At 40.4% G+C, this 23,394-nt stretch overlaps 1 protein-coding gene across 2 annotated transcripts in view; it reads left to right on the top strand.

Moving 5' to 3' along the window:
- The first annotated feature begins 3,379 nt into the window (after positions 1 to 3,379).
- The window catches only part of tex9 (testis expressed 9), a 68,653-nt gene continuing 48,638 nt past the window's right edge, over positions 3,380 to 23,394 (top strand). Inside the window, exons 1-6 of one of the 2 annotated variants that reach the window (XM_060852906.1) lie at positions 3,380 to 3,447; positions 7,047 to 7,147; positions 7,995 to 8,058; positions 9,784 to 9,857; positions 15,994 to 16,042; positions 19,176 to 19,252. In XM_060852906.1, coding sequence (XP_060708889.1) covers positions 3,421 to 3,447; positions 7,047 to 7,147; positions 7,995 to 8,058; positions 9,784 to 9,857; positions 15,994 to 16,042; positions 19,176 to 19,252 — 392 coding nt within the window. In that variant the 5' untranslated portion in view covers positions 3,380 to 3,420. Of the gene's footprint in view, positions 3,448 to 4,491; positions 4,592 to 7,046; positions 7,148 to 7,994; positions 8,059 to 9,783; positions 9,858 to 15,993; positions 16,043 to 19,175; positions 19,253 to 23,394 lie in introns of those variants that run through there. The other variant, XM_060852905.1, reaches the window with a different exon arrangement.

The following is a 23,394-nucleotide window of genomic DNA, read 5'->3' as shown; positions in this document are numbered from 1 at the left end:
CCTAACGTGGTCTGACCATAGCCTTATACAGCTCTGTATAACATCCCTGCTCTTGTAGTCTAGCTCTTTCAAAATGAATGTCAACATCGCATTTGCCTTCTTAACTGTCAACTGAATCTGCATCAGAATCCTGTTCTAGGACTCCTAAGTCTCTTTGTGCTTCAGATTCCTGAAGCTTATCCCTGTTCAGAAAATAATCTATGCCTCTATTCTTCTGACCAAAGTGCATAGCTTAATTTCCCCACATTGTATTCCATCTGTCACATTTTTGCTCACTCTCCAAATCCTTCTGCATCCCCTCTGCTTTCTCAACATTACCTGTCCCCTATCTATCTTTGTGCCATGCACAAACTTGTTCTCAGTTCCTTCATCTAGATCTTTAATGTATAATGTGAATACTTGTGGTCCCAACACTGACCCCAGAATAACTCAACTAGTCACTGGCTGCCATTCTGAAAAACGCCCTTTTATCTCCACTCTCTGACTTCTACCAGTCATCTACCAATGCCAGTACCTTGTCTCTTTTATGATTTAACATCATCCTATGCAACTCCTTTTCAAAGGCCTTCTGGAAATCCAAATATATTACATCCACTGACTTGACTTTGACTAACTTCCTTGTTACCTCCTCAAAGAATTCTAATAAATTTGTCAGGCATGACCTCCCTTTAATGAAACCTTATTTATCATGTGCTTCCAAATACTTCACAATCTCATCCTTAATAATGGACTCTGAAATCTTACCAGTGACTGAGGTCAGACTAACCATCCTATAACTTCCTGTCTTCTGCCTTCCTCTCTTCTCAAACAGGAGTGTTACATCAGCCATTTTCTGATCCCTCAGGGGATTCTCCCTGATTCCAGTGATTCCTGAAAGATCACTACCAATGCCTCCAAAATCTCCTGAACTATCTCCTTCAGAACCCTGGGTGTAGGCCATCTAATCTGGGTGATTTATCTGCCTTCAGACCTTTCCACTTTTCCAGTACCTTCTCCTTAGTGATTCACCTCTGCCTTTGACTCTCTTGAAGTTCTAATTTACTACCTGACAAGAACACTACATCCTGGTCATTCACAAAATCAATCTTTCTTGTTGCTTCCTCACACTCATGCAGATTGCATGGAAACTAAGTATTTTGTTCAATGTAGAGTTGACTTCAATCCTTACATTTAATCCATCATTGTTTCCACCACTCTGTCCTTAACTGGTCTGGTCTACATGTGACTCCAGACTCACAGTGATGTGACTACCTTGTAGCTGCCCTTTGGTCAATTAGGATGGGCAATAAATTGCTTAGCCAGCAATGTCTACATCCCTGAATGAAACCTCTCATCCCAATAGCACCATAGTAGCATGTTGGTTATATTGGTTAGGTTGCTGTACCAGTAAACCAGAGATTTAGAGTACTAGTCCAGAATCATGAATTCAAATCTGAGGTAAAGCTTTTAAATTCAGTGTATTCAATAAATATGAAATAAAATGCTGATATGGTGAGCTTGAAACTTTTGGAGTATTGCAAAGAAAACTGGTTCATCAATGAACTTTAGGGGAGGAAGCAAATGTCCTAATTTGACTACTTATATGTGACTCCAGATTGTGGTTGACTCTTACCTACCAAGGCTGAAAATGTGTTGCTGGAAAAGCGCAGCAGGTCAGGCAGCATCCAAGGAGCAGGAGAATTGACTTTTCGGGCATAAGCCCTTGTTCAGGAATGAGGAAAGTGTGTCCAGCAGGCTAAGATAAAAGGTAGGGAGGAGGGACTTGGGGGAGGGGCGATGGAGATGCGATAGGTGGTGGTCGCTGTATATGGAGGTTGGATCACCATCCCATATTCCCAATTCCTTCGTCCCATCCCATATTCCAAATTCTGTGTGTCTGTGTTTGTGAGGTGAGCGTGAGGACTGTCTGTCAGCTTTTGTGGGCTGAGGGTGGTGACAGTCTGTCAATGTGTGTGAGCTGAGGGTGAGGACAGTCTGTCAGTGGGTGTGAGCTGACGGTGGGGGCAGTCTGTCAGTGTGTGTGAGCTGAGGGTGAGGACAGTCTGTCAGTGTGTGTGGGCTGAGAGTGGGGACAGACTGTCAGTGTGGGTGTGAGCTGAGAGTTGTGACAATCTGTCAGTGTGTATGGGCTGAGAGTGGGGACAGTCTGTTAGTGTGTGAGGTAAGGGTGGGTATAGTCTGTCAGTGTGTGTGGGGGCTGAGTGTGGGGACAGCTTATAAATGTGTGCGAGGTGAGGGTGGGGAGAGTCTGCCAATGTGTGTGTGGTGAGGGTGGAGAGAGTCTGTCAGTGTGTGTGGGCTGAGGGTGGTGACAGCTTGTCAATGTGTGTGGGGATAGACTGTCAATGTGTGTGGGTGCTAAGGGTGAGGACAGTCTGTCAGTGGGTGTAAGCTGAGGATGGGGACAGTCTGTCAGTGTGTATAGGCAGAGGGTGGGGACAATCTGTCAGTGTGTGTGAGCTGAGGATGGCGACAGTCTGTCAGTGTGTGTAGGCTGAGGGTGGGGACAATCTGTCAGTGCGTGTGAGCTGAGGGTGGGGTGGTCTATCAGTGTGTCTAGGCTGAGGTTGGGGACAGTCTGTCAGTGTGTTTGAGGTGAGGGTGAGGACAGTCTGCCAGTGGGTGTGAGCTGAGGGTGAGGATGGTGTGTCAGTGTGTGGGGGCTGTGGGTGGGGACAGTCTGTCAGTGTCTGTGTGTGAGGGTGGGGACAGTCTGTCAGTGCATGGGGGCTGATGATGGTGTATTCTGTCAGTGGACGTGGGGACAGTATGTTGGTGCATGGGGGCTGAGGGTGGGGATGGTGTGTCTGTGTGTGTGAGGTGCGTGTAAGATCAGTCTGTCAATGTGTGTGGGCTGAGGGTGGGGACAGTCTGTTAGTGTGTGTGACGGCGGGCACAGTCTGTCAATGTGAGTGAGCTGAGCTTGAGGACAGTCTTTCAGTGAGTGTGTGCTGAGGGTGCGGACAGTCTGTCAGTGAGTGAGGTGAGGGTGGGAACAGTCTGTCAGTGTGTGACCTGAGGGTGGGGACAGACTGTCAGTGTGTGTGAGGTGAGGGTGGGACAGAATGTCAGTGTGTGTGAGCTGAGTGTGGGGTCAGACTGTCAGTGAGTGAGGTGAGGGTGGAGACAGTCTGTCCATGAGTGTGAGCTGAGGGTGGAGACAGTCTGTCCATGAGTGTGAACTGAGGGTGGGGACAGTCTGTCAGTATGTGAGGTGAGGGTGGGGACAGTTTGTCAGTGTGTGGGGGCTGAGGGTGGGGACAGTCTGTCAGTGTGTGTGAGGTGAGGGTGGGGACAGTCTGTCAGTGTGTGTGTGTGTGGAGACTAGAGACTGAGCTCAGCCTCCAGCATCGGCCCCGCCTGCAGCTGCAGCTCTCGCGAGGTTTCGCGTCACCTTGGAAACCAGGGCCGGCGGTCTCCATGGAGGGGCGGCAATCCCAGCTCACGGTGAGGGAATAGGAGTATTGGGGGCCGGGATATGAAGAGTTCCCCGGGGTAGGCGAGCGGGCCTGAGGTGGTGTGAGGAGGCCGGCGAGCCTGGTGCTTCATTCCCGTCAGAGCTGCCCTGGCTGTATGACACCTTGTATTTCATAAAGGGGCGTCACCCGCGGCCTGTTTCTCCTCACAGCAAAACTTTAGCCCATTCTGGTAGAAATCTGATTGTTTTAAAATGATGGCTCCCTCCAAACAAATGCACCGCTACCATGGTGTGTACTTCATTAAAATAATTACATACAGACACACATAGAAAGTGTAGTGTGGCCTAAAATATCGGTGAATATATTTCTTAAATATGGAATATAGAGGAAGCATGTTGATTTAAGGGCCAGATTTCACAGATCTATTTCATAATTTGTTATTGTGAACCAGGTTAAGTCTCACACTCTGATTTCTGATAGAAGTAGAGTCATAGTCATAGAGATGTACAGCATGGAAACAGACCCTTTGGCCCAACCCGTTCATGCCAACCAGATATCCCAACCCAAACTAGTCCCACCTGCCAGCACCCAGCCCATATCACTCCAATCCCTTCCTATTCATATACCCATCCAAATGCCTCTTAAATGTTGCAATTGTACCAGCCTCCACCACTTCCTGTGACAGCTCATTCCATATATGTACCACCCTCTGTGTGAAAAGGTTGCTCCGTAGGTCTCTTTTAAATCTTTCCCCTCTCACTCCAAACCTATGCCCTCTAGTTCTGGACTCTCCCCACCCCAGGGAAAAGACTTTGTCTATTCATCTTATTTGTGTCCCTTATAATTTTGTAAACCTCTATCAGGTCACCGCTCAGCCTCTGACGCTCCAGGGAAAACAGCCCCAGCCTGTTCAGCCTCTAGTTCGGTTTTAGTTTCTGAAGTTATCCTGTATCTGTTGATTATTAAAGTGCAAAGATGGCATTTACTATAATGATGTATTCTTCCAGTCAGATGTGGGAGATTAGGGAGTGTTTCCATGTTATTGATGATTATGTCTATCAGATCGCATGGATTGGCTGAGCGGCACCTACAGGCAAGGAGGAATTTACAGGATCCAGGGTGTGTGATGGATGGCAGTTTCAGGAAGGGAGAAAAACTGCACATGTAGTCAGGTAAATGGGATACCTCCAGGGGAGGTGGGGTAGGTAGTCGTGCAGGAGTCTCCTGTGGCTATCCCCATCTCAAACAAGTATGTTGTTTTGGAAAATGTAAGGGGGTGATGCACTCGAGGGACTGTAGCACGGACAGCCAAGTTTCTTGTACTGAGACTGGCTCAGACACACTAGTTAGAGGCACAGACAGATGTTTCTGCAGCCAATGACAAAACATCAGATTGGAATGTTGCCTCCATGGTGCCAGGATCAAGGATATCCGAGAGGGTGCAGAATATTCTCAAAGGGGTCAGAGACAGCAGGAGCTGAGTGTATACATTGGAACTAATGACATAGGATGAAAAAAGGATGAGGTTCTGAGAAGAGAATATAGGAAATCAGGCAAAAATTTAAAAAGTCGGTTCTTCAGGGTAGTAATGTCTGGATTACTCTCAGTGTCGTTACCTAGTGAGAGGAGCATTAGAAGGATAGAGTAGATGAATGCCTGGCTGAGGAGCTGGTGGAAGGGAGAAGGATTCACATTTTGGATAATTGGAATCTCTTCTGGAGGAGAAGTGACTTGTCTAAGAAGGACAATTGCACCCAAATTGGAAGGGGATTAACATACTTGCAGGGAGATTAGCTAGAGCTGCTCAGAGGATTTAAATTAATAAGGGGGTGTGGGGAATACTCAGGCAGGTAGTGAGGAAAGAGATCATTCTGAGACTGGTGCAGTTGGGAAAAGAAACAAGTCATACAGTCAGAGGATGCAGGAACAAAACAGAAAATGAGGTAGGAATGATAAATTACATTGCATTTCTCCCAATGCAAGAGCCTAACAGGTAAGGCAGATGAACTCAGGGCATGATTGGGAACATGGGATCGAGATATCATAGCAATTGCAGAAACAAGACTCGGGATGGATAGGACTGGCAGCTTAATATTCCAGGGTGTAGATGCTGTAGGAAGGATTGAAAGGGGTTGGGCGAGGCGGGGGTGGAGGTGTGTGTGTGTGTGTGTGTGTGTGTGTGTGTGTGTGTGTGTGTGTGTGTGTGTGTGGAGAAGAGAGGAAGTGGCTTTTTTGTTTAGGGATAACATTACGGCTGTATTTCAGGAGGATATTCTTGGGGGTGCATCCAGGGAAGTTATTTGGGTGGAACTGAGAAAGGGATGATCATGTTATTGGGATTGTGTTATAGACACCCCAGTAGTCAGCAAGAAATTGAGAAGCAAATTTGTAAGGAGGTCTCAACTATCTGTTAGAATAATAAGGTGGTAATGTTAACTTTCCAAATGTAGACTGGGATTGCCATTCTGTTAAGGGAGAGAAATTTAATAAGTGTGTACGAAAACGTTTCCTGATTCAGTATGTAGATGTACTTGAGAAGGATCAAAACTTGACTTACTCTTGGGAAATAAGGCAGCGCAGGTGACTGAGGTGTCACTGGAGAAGCACTTTGAGGCTATTAGTTTCAAAATAGAAATGGAAAAGGATAGATTAAGTTCTAAATTGGAGGAAGGCCAATTTTGATGGTGTTAGGCAGGAACTTACAAAAGTTGATTTTGGGCAGATATTTGCAGGTAGAGGGACGGCTGGAAAATAGGAAGCCTTCAAAAATGAAGTAATGAGAGTCCAGACATAGTATTCCGTGTTAGGGTGAAGTCAAGGCTGGGAGATTTAGGGAATGCTGGATGACTTGAGAAATTGAAATTGTGGTCAAGAAGAAGAAGGATGTAAATGTCAGGTATTGACAGCAAGGTTAGAGTGTGTAAAGCCAGAGGGTGGTGCTGGTATGGATTGAGCTACCAGAGGAAATGGTGGAGGCTGGTACAATTGCAACATTTAAAAGACATTCAATCTGGTCTCTGTGCTATTGGGAGGAGGTTGTGAAACTTGAAAGGGTTCACAAAAGATTTAATGTTGCCAGGGTTGGAGGGTTTGAGCTATGTGGAGAAGCTGAATAGGTTGGGGCTCTTTTCTCTGGATAGTCGAAGGCTGAGGGGTGACATAGAAGTTTATAAAAACATTAGGGGCTTAAATATGCCGAATAGTCAAGGTCTTTTCCCCAGGGTTGTGGAGTCCCAAACTAGAGGGAAAGATTTAAAAGGGGCCTGAGGGTAACTTTTCCATGCAGAGGGTGGTGCGTGTCTGGAATGAGCTGCCAGAGGAAGTGGTGGAGGCTGGTAAAATTACAACATTTAAGAGGCATCTGTATGGGTATGTGAATAGGAAAGGTTTAGAGGGATATGGGCTAAGTTTTGCAAATGGGACTAGATTAATTTAGAATATCTGTCACCATGGATGAATTGGACCTTGCTGTCTAGCTCTATAACTCGACATCAAAGTGCAGAAGAACCTGCTACATATATTTTTGTGTTCATTCAAACTAGTCTTTTGGTGTTCAAATGAAGAATAGTTCGCTATATCTTTAAGATGTATTCCCTTACAATTAATGTGAATTGCTTTTAAATCTAGACAAAGAAAGCGATGTCTGGTAAAACAGCCTCGCACCCCTCCTCTGCTTCAATACGAAATTTGTCTGCAGGAGATTTACTGGCTAAAGAAGAAGAATACAAGTAAGAATAACTTGTATATTAATCTACATATCACACATAAGAAATAAGAGAAGACCATGTAATCAATTGAGCCTTGCCTATCTTTCAATATGATAATGGCTGACCTTCGACTACAGCTTCATTTTCAGCCCAATTTTCCTTGATTCCCTAAGGCCAAAAATCTGTCTGTCTCAGCTTTGAATGCATTCAGAAATAGTGTCCACAACTCCCCTCTAGAATCTTGCATGTTTCAACGAGATCACCTGTTACTCTTCTAAAGTGCAGAGAGCATAAGTCATTTTATTCAGCTAGGATTCCTCATTCTAGGAATTAATGCGTGAATGTTTGCTATAATGAAGTCTTCCAAGACAAAAACTCTGTGTAGTATTTGTAAAATAGGAGGTGATGATGGCCTAATAGCATTATCACTGGACTGTTAATCCAGAGGTCCAAGTAATGTTCTGGGGATACGGGTATGAATCCTTCCACGGCAGATGGTGGAATTTGAATCCAATAATAATCTAGAATTAGGAGTCTACTGATGACCATGTTGATTGTCAGAAAAATATATCTGGTTCTCTAATCCCCTTTAGGGAAGGAAACTGACATCCTTACCTGGTCTTGACTATATGTGACTCCAGACGCACAGAAACGTGGTTGACTCTTAACTGCCCTTTGGGCAATAAATGATGCCGACATCCTGTGAATGAATAAGAAAAAAGCTTATCCCCTGCAATAAAGACCAACATTATGGTCTGCAATCTGAAATGTTACTGTAAATATGCAATAAATAAATGAGTATACACCTAAATGTTATAGAGCTGTAGAGCTAAACTTAATTTCTATTTAAAAAAATGTCTTTAATTAGGAGATTAAATGCAGAACTGGAAGCAAAGACAGCTGATCTGGTCCGTCAAGCTGAAGAAGTCATGGTAAGTTTAATTTGCAGAATAGGAGACTATTTTGAATTGTGGTGCTATCACTATTGGAAATATTCTTCCCTAAATTTCACCTATTCTGAAGACACAACAGTTATATGGACATGACCTCAAATCAATAGCAAGCATGATGAACGATATGCAAACATTACCAGTTTTTGACCAATCAAATGGAAAAGTTATTTGATTTGAAATTCTTTCTCTGTAAGAAATTCGAGCACAAATTTAAATTGAGATTAAATATCACATCTCTGATTAAAGAAAGAAAATGACTTGCATTTTAAAGCACCTTTATGTGCCTTACAGCCAAAGAAATTATTTTCAAGTGTTGTCACTTCAAATGTAAAAGATGTAGCAGGTAATTTAAGTGCAGCAAATTCCCACAAAATGTATTGTGTTAATGACCAAATGATCTGACCTTTCCTTGAGAGATGTAGATTGGTTTGGATATTGGGCATAATCTTTTTAGTCTTTAGGAGTCTTTTAAGTGTCAACATTGCAAAGTGCTGCTCATTGTGGAGGAATTACAAAATAATGAATTATTATTTTCACCGTTGGGTCACAATGTATCATCTAAACATGTCCCACTGTAAAACAGGTGTCAAGAGACATGTTTCTGCAAACCACTGTTTTATGGATTAACAGAAAGTGAATTTTCACAGTTTTGTTGGGTGAATGTCCTGGTAAGACCTAAGGAGTTGGTGGGGAGGTGATTGAGTTTCTACCCTCTCTGAATAGTTGGAGGGATATCACATTTCCAATCTGCCACATGTGAACCTGTTGCCATTTTAAGAGGCAGGACTGTTCACCATAATTAAATTAGGTACCATATTAGGCTGGGATCCTGATTTTGATTTTGTACGTGCTGTATTTCCCAAGGCTGTTGATACAGATAGGTGTTTTCTGCAGTATAACGAGATGGGCCATGAATAGCAGCAGTGTTCATCTAGTTCCCTTAAACAGAACTTCTGCCATGACAGACTGACTCTCCTTCTGTTTTGCCTGTCCAATTCCCTTCCTTCCCCATGAATATTGGGCCATGGTCTTAGGAAGTGAGAGCAAGTAATCACATGAAGGGCTATATACCCCCTGTTGATTGTCTTAGCAATAGGATTGGCAAAATATTGCGAGTTTTCCCTGAATAAGCTAATCAAAATTTTAACAGCAGTGTTATTTCAGCTGTGATTCTGTATTTATTACTGTCCACCGCCCTTCCCTGTTTCTGGAAATTAGAAAACTGCAGCTGAAAACTGGAGGTCTTAAATGATGCTACTCGTGAACTTCATGTCAGTTGCAAGTACTTGAATATCTTAATAATGGATACTGATAGAAATGATCCTAGAAAACAAATTCTTTGATTCTTTTGTCTTTATTGGATTTTTTTTTGGTTAGCTGCATCTTAAAAGGGAAAGAAACTGTAGGAGGATACATAATGTTTAAAACCTCCCTACTCAACAGCCCCATGTTGATAGATACATAGAAGAAAAAATATTTTTTGTGATTAACATTGTATTTTGAACAAAAACTTCATTTCTATGTTTTCCTTCCACTTTTAAAAACATGTATTTATATTGACTCAAGTTTATTGAGTTTGCTTTCCATCTTTTTCTAACTTACATAATATCCAAATTTAACATCAAATTTTGTGATTATCTATTACTGTCTTCATATTTTGTTGCCGCTTAAATGATTAAGAAGATTGTTTGGTTATGTGTCTAGAAGGGGCAAGAAGAAATGCTGTCTCAATCATTATCATATCTTGGAACAGTTGCTATGAATGATGAGAAATTGAGGTAAGATAATTACTCATTGAACAACGTTAAAGAATTATCTGTGCAGGAATAATGTACTTTAAATGTTTTCTTCATGTAAAGTTTTGTCGCACCAAGTGAAAGTTTCAAGTTTGACATCCTGATCAAGGAATAGCTCAGCAAGCTAAAATGCAAACATGCATAAGTATGCATGAGCCTCAGCCTCAACCTGAACTTAATTCTCAACCAATTTATTATGAGATTCTACTCCCTTCTCTTATACCAACAATTCTGTTCTATCTGAGTAAGGTGGGAAAACCATTCACTTTCGGGCCATTGTACGTTGCACACATTACACATTACCTAGTCTCGACACATTCCTGGAGAAGACAACAGTTTTCCCATTTTGTGCTAGTGTTTGTTGAATGAAGGTCAAGTGCCCTTGCTACCATTGTTCACTGCAACTTTTCCCATACAATCTTCTGCACTTCACTTTATGAATCTGGGCTGTGAAAGCACGTGGCAGAGTGAACGTAAGGTATCTTGTGTTCACTCTGTGGCACTATATCTAAACTCCAGTTACACACCACTTCAAATGCTTCAAACCAGTAAGTGTCTGTCAGACTGGGTGCTGCGGCATTAACACAGAGGACAAGGCCCAACAAAGTAAGTTAGCTCTCTGCTTCACTAACAGGGATCTGAAGGTACTGGTGGGTGGGGTACTGGAGAGGAAGGCAGTGTTTTTTCCTGAAGGTTGCCAAACAAAGCTTGACCATTAGGCACAGTCAGTCTGGACCGAGATGGTGGCTTAGGTGACTGAGGTTAAAAAGAACACACAATAGTGCTGGAAGAAGGTCAATGATCTTATATGCTCTATAATCCCAGTATTTTCTCCCTATCTCACTCACAGGGTGTCCACTCACCCTAGCTCTGTCATTGCACATGCCTCTCACTAAGGCTCATAGACTACAGTTTTCACTATTCCGTACACCATATCCACCTAATTGCTCTGAGCCACCTTATTTCCATTGCACTTCTTATTCAATTACTGAGGGACCTTCATCAGTTTTGCTGATCCGGCATCAATACTCATTCATCTATTTCCATTTTACTCAATTCCTCATATGACTCATTAAGGGAAAAAAATGTGTTGTTGAGGCTTCTTCTGCAGTACTATATCCAGTTCTGGTCTCCCTGTTATAGGAAGGATAATATTCAGGTAGAGAGGGTTCAGAAAAGATTTACCAGGATGTTGCTGGGAATGGAGAGTTTGAGTTTCAAGGAGAGGCTGGATTGGTTGGGATGTGTTTCATTGGAGCATTGGAGGTTGAGGGGTGACCTTACAGAGGTTTATAAAATCATGAGGTGAATAGCAGGTGTCTTTTCCCTAGGGTGGGGGATTTCAAGATTGGGGGCATATTTTTAAGGTGAAAGGAGAAAGATTTTAAAAAGACATGAGGGGCAACCTTTTTACATAGAAAGTGGTTCGTGTGTAGAAAGAATGTCCCGAGGAGGTGGTGGATGCAGGTACCATTACAACATTTAAAAGACATTAGGATAAGTACATGAATAAGAAATGTTTGGAGGGATATGGGCCAAGTGCCAGCAGATGGGACTAGTTTAGGATTATGGTCGACTTGGGCCAAAGGGTCTGTTCCCATGCTGTATGTCTCTATAACACAACTTTACACCATTACCCACACCAGGAAGAATTTCCATCTTGTTCAAATCCAAAGGACTTAACTGTAACTTCAATCAACTGTCTTCTGTAAACTATTCCAAATTGAAATCAGAACACCTTTTTCCAAGCTATGGATGTTGCCCTTAAGAACTCAAAATATCTTGTATTGGAATGCATAATGCTACACTGTTTACTTTGTTCACTCATAAACTCTCCCAATATAACCAAACCACATACTCTTTAGGGAGTCTCTCTCTAATACTGTGTTTTAAAATGATGACCAATTTTACAGAAATGTATCTGAGTTCATGATTAAACTCCCTCAAATACATGGAAAACTTATATGCCAAAGTTCAGAAGTCCAAACTAAATGATTTTACTAAGTAAATCAATCACACACCTAACATTGCCAAGAACTGTGGATGCTATAAATCAGAAACCAAAACAGAAATTGCTGGAACATATTCTGAGGAAGTATCACTCGACCTGCAACATCCACTCTGATTTCTCTCCACAGGTACTACCAGATCTGCTGAGCTTTTCCAGCAATTTCATGTACTGGTGTGACATTGATGTAGCATTGTGTTGTACAGTAACATGCACACCCCTTGACTGTTCAGTGCTCTGAAATGTGACAAGTTGCCTGCCCATCCCTCTTCTCTCAAAGCAATGCAAGACATGGAAACTAGCAGTCTATAATTTAGAACTGAAGAGCCTGTGTGCTAAAATGCACTGCAAATCACAGAGGCTGGCAGCCTCCAAGTGAATGCAGAATGACCGGTAAGAAATGAAACCATCCTGTGTAGATGCATGAGATGCATGTGTATCCCTGTACTTAAAGTAACTTGGCAGATGCATGCAACTCATAATAGTTCTTGAGTTCTGAAATGAAGTTCTGAAGGTTTCAGAGTATTGGACCAAGAGAACGTATGATGCTGTGGTTTGCTGATTTTAATTTGAGTGGATGAAAAATGATGGAGGACAATGTTTATGGAGCACGTGTGATGAAGATAGCTTGATGAATGTCTGAGAAGGGGAGTTGAATTGGCAGTCTTGTAGAAATGAGGTGCATTGGGCTAATAATGAGATAGAAATGCGTTGAATTAAGGTAGTCAGTTTCTGATGGTACCATTTAAAGCTAAAGGGCAAAATTGGAAAGTTATTTTCTCATGTTAGAATTCCAGTTTTTCAATTCTTGCTGTATTTTCAGAACTTGCTCCCCTTTGCCCATTCCAAGGAGCCCCTTTGATCTCATCACTATTCATTGCATTAACCAGCCATTCAAGAATGTTTGATAGTTGTATTTAACCTTTTAAGTTTAATTGCATTTTTTAAAGTATACATTCTATGGGACAGTTATTTGATAGAGTCTTTAAACAGAGTTAGATGTAGTTCTTAGGCTAAAGGGTCCCAGGCTAAGGGCTATGAGGTGAAAGTGGGAACAGGGTACTGAGTAGGATGATCAGCCACGATTATATTGAATGGTAGAGCAGGCCTACTCCAGTTCCTATTTTCTATGTTTCTGCACTGCGTGTTATACTGAATGTCAAATTGCATTTTTTAAACTTTTTATGATAGAGCGAAAGCCAGAGCTTTGGTCTATCAACTAAAATTTACTAAGTGACACTAATTTTGTTATTTAGATTGACTTCTACTTGTCACTGTTGACCAGTCAGACTTTTCAGATCTAATTATGTGTTTAGGTGTTGAAATAAATATACTTAAGACACTATTTTTCCAGAAACTGACTCCACTGAAATTCAGTGGTTTTTAATATACATTTTCATTAATGGCATAGAACTGAGTTATCTATGTATTTCCTCATTAATATGGCAATATTGAAACCATTTTTGTGACCCCCATAGTTACCTGACTGATATCATTAACCTATGATTTTTCTGATCGAAATAGACAGTAACATTTACAGACAAATTTATTAATCACACCCCAGCCCCTTTTAGTTTTCTTCCCTTACTCTTATGGATGTGACAGGTATGAGGGTACTGTTCCAAATTGTTAGTGATGTTCGACAATCTGATTGTTTGCAAAATAGGCCTTATTGCTCTGTTAGCCTGAACATTGAAATGCCATCAAAGTTTATGACTATGAGTCCTGACAACTGAACCAAATCTTTTCCAACATCCATTTCTAGCTGGAAGTACCTGGGCAATATGGTAACTGTAGCAAAGTATTTTTCTTCTATGAATGGGGACATTGAAGCTAAAGAAACTAATTCCTCACTCAGTTCAGCTAAATCAATTATTTGCCAGAAACTAAGGATCAAATCTGTCTTATAGCAAGTTAACTGATCTTATTCTCATATCTTAAACCTTCATGAGTGTAGCTCTTCATCCTCCATACCACTCCAGGAATACAATTCTCACATCTCTTCTATTGTTTTTGAATCGTGCTTTAATGTTAGACTAAAAGTTACAACTAACATCCTTAAATTGTTATCACTTAAATTGGATTCTTTTACAAATGCAGCATTTTCCTCTTAGTAATGTCTACCTTAGATTTGAGTCATTTCTTTAATTCTGCCACCTCTGATTAATAAACTCCATGTTCCACACCCACTTCATATATATCAAGTCTTAATTTACACCCTCTGATAACTGAAGCAGAAATCGTGTGTAGTATTTCTGCCATTTCCTTACTCTCCCCAACTACTTTTCTTCCATCTCTCTGACTCACCCAATTTTAGAAAAACAATATGTCTCACTTGTGGTTTGTTGCACTGTCTGGGTCGCATTTTCTTATCTTACATCAGCTACTTTGTTACATGCAAATTTTTTTGCACCAAATTTCTCTATCAACATGTCACAAATTACACAGACACAAGTTAACTTAATTTTTAATTCTGAATAATGTAGGGATTTTGTCAAGTGTTGATATATGATAGGAGGCTGTTTTTGAGTTATTAAAGTCTTACTTTTATTATCTCCACGGGAATTGGTGAATGTTAAGTAGCGACAGGTTCTAGTGAAACGCCATCCACCTGAAACATTAGCTCTGTTTCTGTTTACACACAAGCTGAGTTTTTGTCAGCTAGTAGAGGTATTCCCCACTGGACTACCATCAGTTCAAGGTGGGAGGTCCAACAGAATCAAGTGCTGTTCAGTCACTTAAGTAGCAATCATCAGGCCTCCACTACACTTAAGGACCACTGTGGCAGAAGTCCTGCCCACTAAAGGCCAATCAAAGCTGTACCATCATACATGAACCTCATTGTCATCCCATTATCAGCAGCCAGAAGACGTTTGTCAGCTGCATCTGGCCCCTTACTTTATCAGAGAGACTATTGTAGGCCGTCTCTCATGATTAAGTCGGTTTGGTGACTGTTTTCCACTACAGTGGGCTGCATCAAATCCAGTCCGTATTGTCAGAATTGCCGAGTGTTTCCAGATTTTTCAATTTTATTATTAATTTATTTGAGCAGTGTGTGTTCTAATATTGCCTGACAGCAGTGGCATGTTACCTTTTGTGTAGGAAGAACTAATAGAACAACAGCATGACCCATTTATTGCATTTCAAATCATAACATTTCGTGTAATTTCTATGAACCTATAATCAATTAACAAATATAATTGTTGTGCCATTGAAAAAGCCCAAGGTAACACATGTGGTGCTCATAAATTACGATTTACAGTGTTGAAGTAAAGAATTTGTGCCTATTCTTGAGTAACATTGAGTTACTGATTGCCCTTCTTGTACCTGTCTGACGAAGGCTCAGTGTTTAATCATCATAAGACAGGGAAATTGCCAGAAGTCTTATCACATCTGCTGTTCCACATCAGAGAGTGACTGATTACAGAGCTGTTGAAGGCATTGGAATATCCCAAAAACATGCCTCCAGCACACTGTGTTATGGAAATGTAGCAAGACACAGAAAAGGAAAATGAGAAGGAAGAAAATACTTTAAAAAATCGGCGTCCCAACTCCCCTAAAAATTAAATTCAGCAGAATTTCTATCAATTCCTCTTCCATATTTGAAGACTGCTCATCACACAGATTTGGCTCTAGATTAGATCATGTGGCTTAAAAGTTCAACATGACCACTTTTGAAGTGCTTTTTCATGTTCAGTTAATAGGAGGTGACATCTGAATGCAGAAAACCATTCTCCTGAGACACAGGACCTAACTTCCAAATTATGTGCAACTTATGAGTAAGATTTTGACCTAACTAAATTCATCAAACTCAGGAAAAATGAATTAAGTGATGCAGAAGCATGAACTCACAAATAGATACTTATCTTAAAGTTGACAGTGAAGTGCTTGAGATATTTGATTGTTTACAATACTGAATGTAGTAATGTTTATACTGACTATCACTAATGTTCCTGTTGCATTTTATATAATTCCTTTTGTGCAAGATGAGATCTAAGAGAATGAGTCATGACTTATGATTGCTTGATATTTGAATGATCATTTACCTATTAGGTAGTGCATGAGCCAAAATAAAAATATGTATTTATACATGTTCTTTTATTTCCCCAGAGAATTTGTTCCTTCTGATGGAGCATCTTCTGAAAATAAAATAACAAAGGTATTAACATAAATATTTGTTGAGCTTTTTCTGATGCTTATTCTATTTATAAAGGACTAAGGTGGTCAGTGGTAAGGTCCCTACCTCTGAATCAGGAGCTCTGCCTCTAATGCTGTATATTTTTCCTTAGATAAAGGGATCAAAATTGTTCACAGTATTCCTGCTGTGGTCTGATTACTGCCTTGTATGGTTTTAACAAAGCTTCTCTATTTTTATAACCCATTCTCTTTGAAATAAAGGCCACGATTCCATTTGTGTCACCTCTTCCCTGCTGTACTCTAAGGATTCTTGGAAGATTATCAGTGCGACCATTATGTCTGTACCTACTTCTTTTAATATGTCAGGATGCATCCCTTTGAGTCCAGAGTACTTATTGGCTTTTAGCCCCATTAATTTCTCTAGCACTTTTTCTCTCGTGATAGTTATATTTATTTGTCTCCTTCTTTTGGCCCTTCATTATTCAGTAATTTTGGACTGCTGTTAATATCTTCCACTAAGAAGACCAATACAAAATATTAATTCAACTCTTTTGCGATTTCCTGGTTCCCTATTATTATTTCTTCAGCCTTGTTCTCTAAGGGACCTACATTAACTTTGGTCTGTCTCTTCCTTTTTATATATTTATAGATACTTTTGCTGTGTGTCTTCGTGTTACTTGCATGTTTAAAGTACATCTTCTGTCTCTATATAACGATTTTGCTTGTCATTTGTTGGTTTTTAAACTTTTCCAATCCTCTGGCTCATCACTAATCTTTGCCACATTGTATGTTTTTTAAAATTTGATGCTATCTTTAACTTCCTTGATCTGTGATTGGTTTTTTCCCTTCCTGGAGTTGTTCTTTCTGACATGACAGGGATATATTTTACAGTGAGCCATGAACTATTTTCTTAAATATCTGCCATGTTTCATTAAATCTCTTTGTTGCTAAACTACTTTCCAAATCCACTCTAGCTAATTCTGATCCTGTTCCTTTGTGATTTCCCTTATTTAAACTTAGCATTGTTTTTGACCCAAGTTCCTCCCTTTCAAACTGAATGTTAAATTTATCATACATATTCACATTTCCTCAGGAATCTTTAACTCTGGCATAATTTATTAAATGTACCTCATTACACATCACCAGATCCAAAAGAGAGCAGAAGGGGACAATAATTTGGGAAGATGAGGATTTTCTTTTACTCATTCATGAGATATAGGTGTCATTGGCTAAGCCAGCATTTCTTAACCATCCCTAATTGCCCAGAGGGAAGAACTATTGAGTGGAAGTAATACATGCAGTGCATCATTGACTGAATTGTAGTCCATGAGCTGTGAAATCTGTGTGCTGTGGCAGAGTTTGAGTGAGTGGTGGCTCCATGTGTATGAAATGGGACAGCATGATGGCTCAGTGGTTAGCACTGCTGCCGCACAGCACCAGTGACCCGGATTCGATTCCAGTCTTGGACGAACATGTGGAATTTGCACATTCTCCCCATGTCTGAATGGGTTTTCTCTGGGTGCTACAGTTTCCTCCCACAGTCCAAAGATGTGCAGGTCAGGTGAATTGGCCATGCTAAATTGCCCATAGTATTCGGTGCATTAGTTGGAGTGAAATTGATCTTGATGGGTTACTCTTCGGAGGGCCGGCGTGGACTTATTGGGCCAAATGGCCTGTTTCCTCACTGTAGGCAATCTAATCTAAATGACAGAGAAAATAGTGGGACCTGCGAAGCACAGAAGATCATTCAATTTCTTCCTGTGCTGCTCGGCATTCCTTTTAACCTTGGACACAGCATTGACCCAGGTTGCTATCTATTCCTGATAACTGGATCTGGCAGTCAACAGGATAAAGGACTGCCTGCCTAACCATGACAACCTCCAGGTCTTTGTCCACCGTGCGGGGAGCAAGCTTTGCTTTCTGGGCCCTGACTGATGAGAGCTGAACACCAAATTGTGAGAGGCAGTTCCTGGCTTACAGCATTTGAAATGGTCTGCAGCTCGGCTTTAACATGGCACCAGCAGCATGAATGGTGAAATGTCCCAGCAGTGGTGGGCACATTTGCCTCCACAACCACATCATTGCTCAAGAAAGATGCCAGAGAGCCTGGTTCCACAATTAATAGGGCAAAGAGCAGGAGTTTGCAGAGTCACTGTGAACCATGGTGGATTGGGTTTCATGAATCTCACTTGAAAAACACTTTAACTGAAAATAAGAAAATTCAGCTCTTTGATTTCTGAGACGACTGAATTGTTCAGTTTCTAAGCTGTTTTACCCAGGAAGATCCATTTTGAAGGTACCAAGAAACCTTCAGCTTTGCACCTTTTTGTCAAGAATTTATTTTAAAAGTTAGCATGGCTTGCCTTGCTGACAGACTTCTTGTGCTTTTCAGAATGGTGTGCATTGTTGATTGATTAATTTATATAATTGGTTTTAATTCAGTCAAAGTTATGTAAACGTGATATTTTAAGGCCCCTAAATTTGAGGCAAACTTCCATTGTCTTTGCTAAGATTGGAAATCCTGCAGCAGACAAGTGAAACAAATTTAATATATGTCCGAATCAAGCAGACATCAGTCATGTTGTTGGATGCTAATGAGGTCAAAATGGTAACAAGGCCAAGGTGTTATAAAAGAGCAAATTTTGTTGCATAATAATGAGAAAGGAGGACTGACCGAAAAAGGGGCCAGAGTAACTTTAGATTTCACAAACAAAATTAGCAAAATCTTGGCATGTTTGTAACTATCAAAATGTGCTTTTTTATGAAAGCATTGGAATAATTTATTCTTATTGGGTAAAATGAAAATAGCAAATAAAAGGAACAAGGACCCAACTATTCCAATCCCATTTTCCATAAGGCCATAGCCGTATGCCTTGGTATGAAGATGTCTTCTTCTACCATCCTTACAGGCAGTGAGTTCTGAATTCCCACCACCCACTGGGTTAAAATATTTTTCCTCACATCCCCTCTAAACCATTTGCTCCTTATCTTAAATCTAAGCCCCTGGTCATTGATCCTTCCATCAAGAGGAAAAATATCTTCCTGTTATCCTATCTATGCCCCGCTGCCCAATTTTATACATTTCAGTCTTGCACCTTGAATTATGAGTCATTTAGTGAAAATAATTGTAGTTATATTTTCTTTACATGATTCAGAACAAAAATAAAGTTGGACTGAAAAGCACACAACGAAGCAGACCAAATTCAGCTAATAAGGAAAAGAAATTGCCAAGGTAAAGTTTTCACTATTTCTGTACCAACTGTCCAATTTAATGTTCAAAAACCCTCGAAACAAAATGCAATTTGTACATTGCATTTAATATCAAAATATTAAGCACATTTTATAATACAGAGGTGCTACAAACGTTATTTTTATTTCACTTCCATATTGTTTAGCGCTGTCTGTGTTTGAGCTGGGGTTCACGATGGAAAGGGAAGAAGCAGCATCAAATTGTTGGGGTTAATGACCACTATTCAAAAGGAAATCTTCCTTTTATTTAAGAAATATTAACCTGAAATGTTAACACAACTTAATTTATCCTGTGTAGTTTTTTCTAAAGGATTGGTATTATAGTGTACTTTGTTACTGGTTTGAGAGAGAGAGAGACAAGTGCGACAAGTTAAATAATAAGTGATAGTGATACCTTGCATAGCCTATCAGGGTAATTCACTGTTTCCTATTTTTTGATTTTTTTTGGTGTACAATACAGGCTGTCATATTGATGTAGAATGCCTGGCAGTGACTAATCTTGATTAATGTGCACTGATGTGATTTTCTAATTGTGTTTTCTCAACAATTGCCCTTCTCAGTTCTTTTTTAAAGTAGCTATTCTTTCTTCGTTATGCCCATCTCCTTGACCATGTCTGGATCAGACTTTTTTTCCAAAAATTATAATCAGTAATATATAATCATTCTGTAAGGAATATGCAGCAATAGGAGGGACCATTTCTGTGTGACTCCCTTTTTCTCTGCTGATAACTGATTTTGAAACCAGACTTCATTCGGGATGAATTTATTAATTTAAATCTACAGCCTAACATTTTATGATAGTGTGCTAAGGGACACAGTTTTAAGGTGAGAGGAGAAAGATTTAAAAAAGACATGAGGGACAAATTTTTTTATACAGAGGGTGGTTCGCGTGTGGAATGAACTTTCTGAGGAAGTGGTGGATGTGGGTACAATTACAACATTTAAAAGACATTTAGCTAAGTACATGAATAGAAAGATTTGGAGGGATATGGGCCAGGAGCTGGCACATGAGACTTGTTTAGTTGGAGATTATGATTGGCATAGACTAGTTGGACTGAAGGATCTGTTTCTGTGTATAAGTGGGAGAATCAACATTTTGGGTATAAGCCTACATCAGGAATGCTGACTGACCTGCTGTGCTTTTCCAGCACCACACTATGGACTCTGAACTCCAGCATCTGCAGTCCTCACTTTCTCCTATTACATTTATTTCCATGCCTTCCAGTTGTACAACATTCCAGTTTTAAAGTAATTTGAGGTTTGTTCTTAAATCATGCCTGCTTTGAGTTTCAATGCAAAATTATGGATATAGCTACTTTTTGTGCTTAATAGCGCACCTTTATTTTATAGTGTGCATGATATTGATACCGTGATTGGATATTATATTCTGCATTCATCCTATATACTTCTTCATGTAAAGTTTAATTAAAATTAAGTTAAGTTAATTCTCTGCAACAAAATATAAAACCTTTTGTGGGGAGAGCTTTAAATTTGAAATTTTGCGACAATTCTATTCTAGATATAGAAGTAAAAAAATCACTATTTGCAGGGCACCTGCTCATTTGATCACTTTAACTCTGGAAATAATTGCACAACAGCACTCTTCTTAAAAATAGATCATTTTAAAGGTACTGTGACATACATGATCAACTACAGCAAAGGGGCACAGATTTGATTGCCAATTCCTGTGAACTCCCAGTCCCATTTATTAAGAACATAACAACTAGGAGCAGGGTTAGGCCATCTGGCCCTTTAAGCCTGCTTTGCCATTCAATAAGACCATGGATGATCTTTTTGTGGTCTGAGCTTCACTTACACGCTCTCTCACTATAACCCTTAATTCCTTTATTGTCCAAAAAAAAGCTAAGCTTTAAAAACATGTACTGAGGTAGTGTCAATGACTTCACTGGGTAGGGAGTTCCATAGATTCACAACCCTCTGGGTGAAGAAGTTCCTTCTCAATTCAGTCCTAAATCTGCTCCCCCTAATTTTGTGGCTATGCCCTCTTGTCCTAGTTCTATCTGCCAATGGAAACAACCTCTCGCAGTTTATCTTATCTATTCCCTTTGTAATATGTTTCAATAAGATCCCACCTCGTTCTTCTAAATTCCAATGAATATAATCGCAGTCTACTCAGTCTCTCCACATAAGCCGACCCCCTCCACTCCGGAATAAACCTAGTGAACCTCCTCTGCACCCCCTCCAGTGCCAGTGCATCCTTTCTTGAGTAAGGAGACCAAAATGGCATGCAGTACTTGAGATGTGGCCTCACCAGCACCCTATACAGCTGCAACATAACTTCCCTGCTTTTAAACTCAATTTATTTAGCAATGATGGACAAAATTTGCCTTCCTAATTATCTGTTGTACCTGCAGACCAACCTTCTATGATTCATGCACAAGAACACCTAGGTTCTCTGCAAAGCAGCATACTGCAACTTTTCACCATTCAAGTAATAGTCCTTTTTAATGTTACTCCTACCAAAATGTATGACTTCACATTTATTAACTTGGTATCCTATCAGCCAGACCTTTGCCGACTCACTAAAAGTATCTATGTTCCTCTGCAAAGTTTCACAGTCCTCTGCACACTTTACTCTGCCAATCATCTTAGTGTCATCTGCAAACTTTGACATACCACACGTGGTCCGCAACTCCAAGTCATCTGTATAAGTTGTGAATAATTGCAGTCTCAACACTAATCCCTGAGGCATGCTATTAGTTACTGATTGTTAACCAGAATAACACTCATTTACTCCCACTCTTTGCTTCCTGTTGGTCAACCAAGCATCTACCCATGGTAATACTTTATCCATAACGCCATGCATTTTTATCCTATGCAGCAGCCTCATGTAGGGCGCCTTGTCGAAGACCTTTTGGGAAATTTAGGTACACCACATCCATTGGGTCCCCATTGTCGACCATGCTTGTAATGCCTTCATAGAATTCCAAAAGATTAGTTAAGCAGGACCTGCCTTTCATGAACCCATGCTACATCTTACCCAGATGACAATTTCTATCCAGATGCCTTGCTATTTCTTCCTTGATAATAGACTCAATCATCTTACCCAGCACAGAAGTTAAGCCAGCCAGTCTATAATTCCCCATCTTTTGTCTACCACCCATTTTAAACAGTGGCCTCACATTTGCTGTTTTTCAATCTGCTGGAACTGTCCCAGATTCCAGCGAATTTTGGAAAATTACCTCAAGTGCACTTGCTATTTCTCCCACCATCTCTTTTAGTACCCTGGGATGCATTCCATCAGGGCCAGGAGACTTTTCTATTCTTAGCTCCATTATCTTGCCCAACACTACCTCTACTGTAATAATGGTTGTTTCCAGATCCTCACCTATCTTCATCTCTTTGTCAATTACTGGCATGTTATTAGTGTCCTCCACCGTGAAGACCTGTGAAATATCTATACAATGCCTTGGCCATTTCATCATATCCCACATCTAAATGTCTCTTCTAAAAGACCAATGTTTACTCATTTTCATTTTATATATTTATAGAAACTTTTGCTGTCTGATTTTATATTTTGTGCTAGTTTTTATGTCATGTTCTATCTTACTTTTCTTTATAGCTCTTTTTGTGGCTTTCTGTTGACCTTTAAAGTTTTCCCAATCTTCTAGTTTCCTGCTGATCCTGACCACTTTGTATGCCTTCTGTTTCAATTTGATAGCTTCCTTATTTCCTTAGACAGCCATGGCAGATTATCCCTTTTCTTACAGTCCTTCCTTTTCACTGGAATACCCTTTTGCTGAGCACTTTGAAAAATTGCTCTGAAATTCTTCCACTGCTCAACTGTCCCACCATAAAATCTTTGTTTCCAGTCGACTTTAGCCAAGTCCTCTTTCATTCTATTGTAGTCTCCTTTATTTAAGCACAGGACCCTGATATTGGATTTTATCTTCACACTCTCCATCTGTATTCGAAATTCAACTATACTGTGATTGCTCCTTCCAAGAGGATCCCTAACTATAAGGTCATTAATTATTCCTGTCTCACTGCACAGGACCAGATCTAGAATAGCTTGCTCCCTCATCGGTTCCATTACATACCGTTTAAGAAAACTATCATGGATACACTCTATGAACAATTCCTCAAGGCTATCGTGACCAAGCT

This window comes from Hemiscyllium ocellatum, chromosome 39 (assembly GCF_020745735.1).
Source record: "Hemiscyllium ocellatum isolate sHemOce1 chromosome 39, sHemOce1.pat.X.cur, whole genome shotgun sequence".
NCBI classification, from domain to species: Eukaryota; Metazoa; Chordata; class Chondrichthyes; order Orectolobiformes; family Hemiscylliidae; genus Hemiscyllium; species Hemiscyllium ocellatum.
The sequence above is the reverse complement of the archived record's forward strand: the minus strand, read 5'-3'. Positions and strand labels throughout refer to the sequence as shown.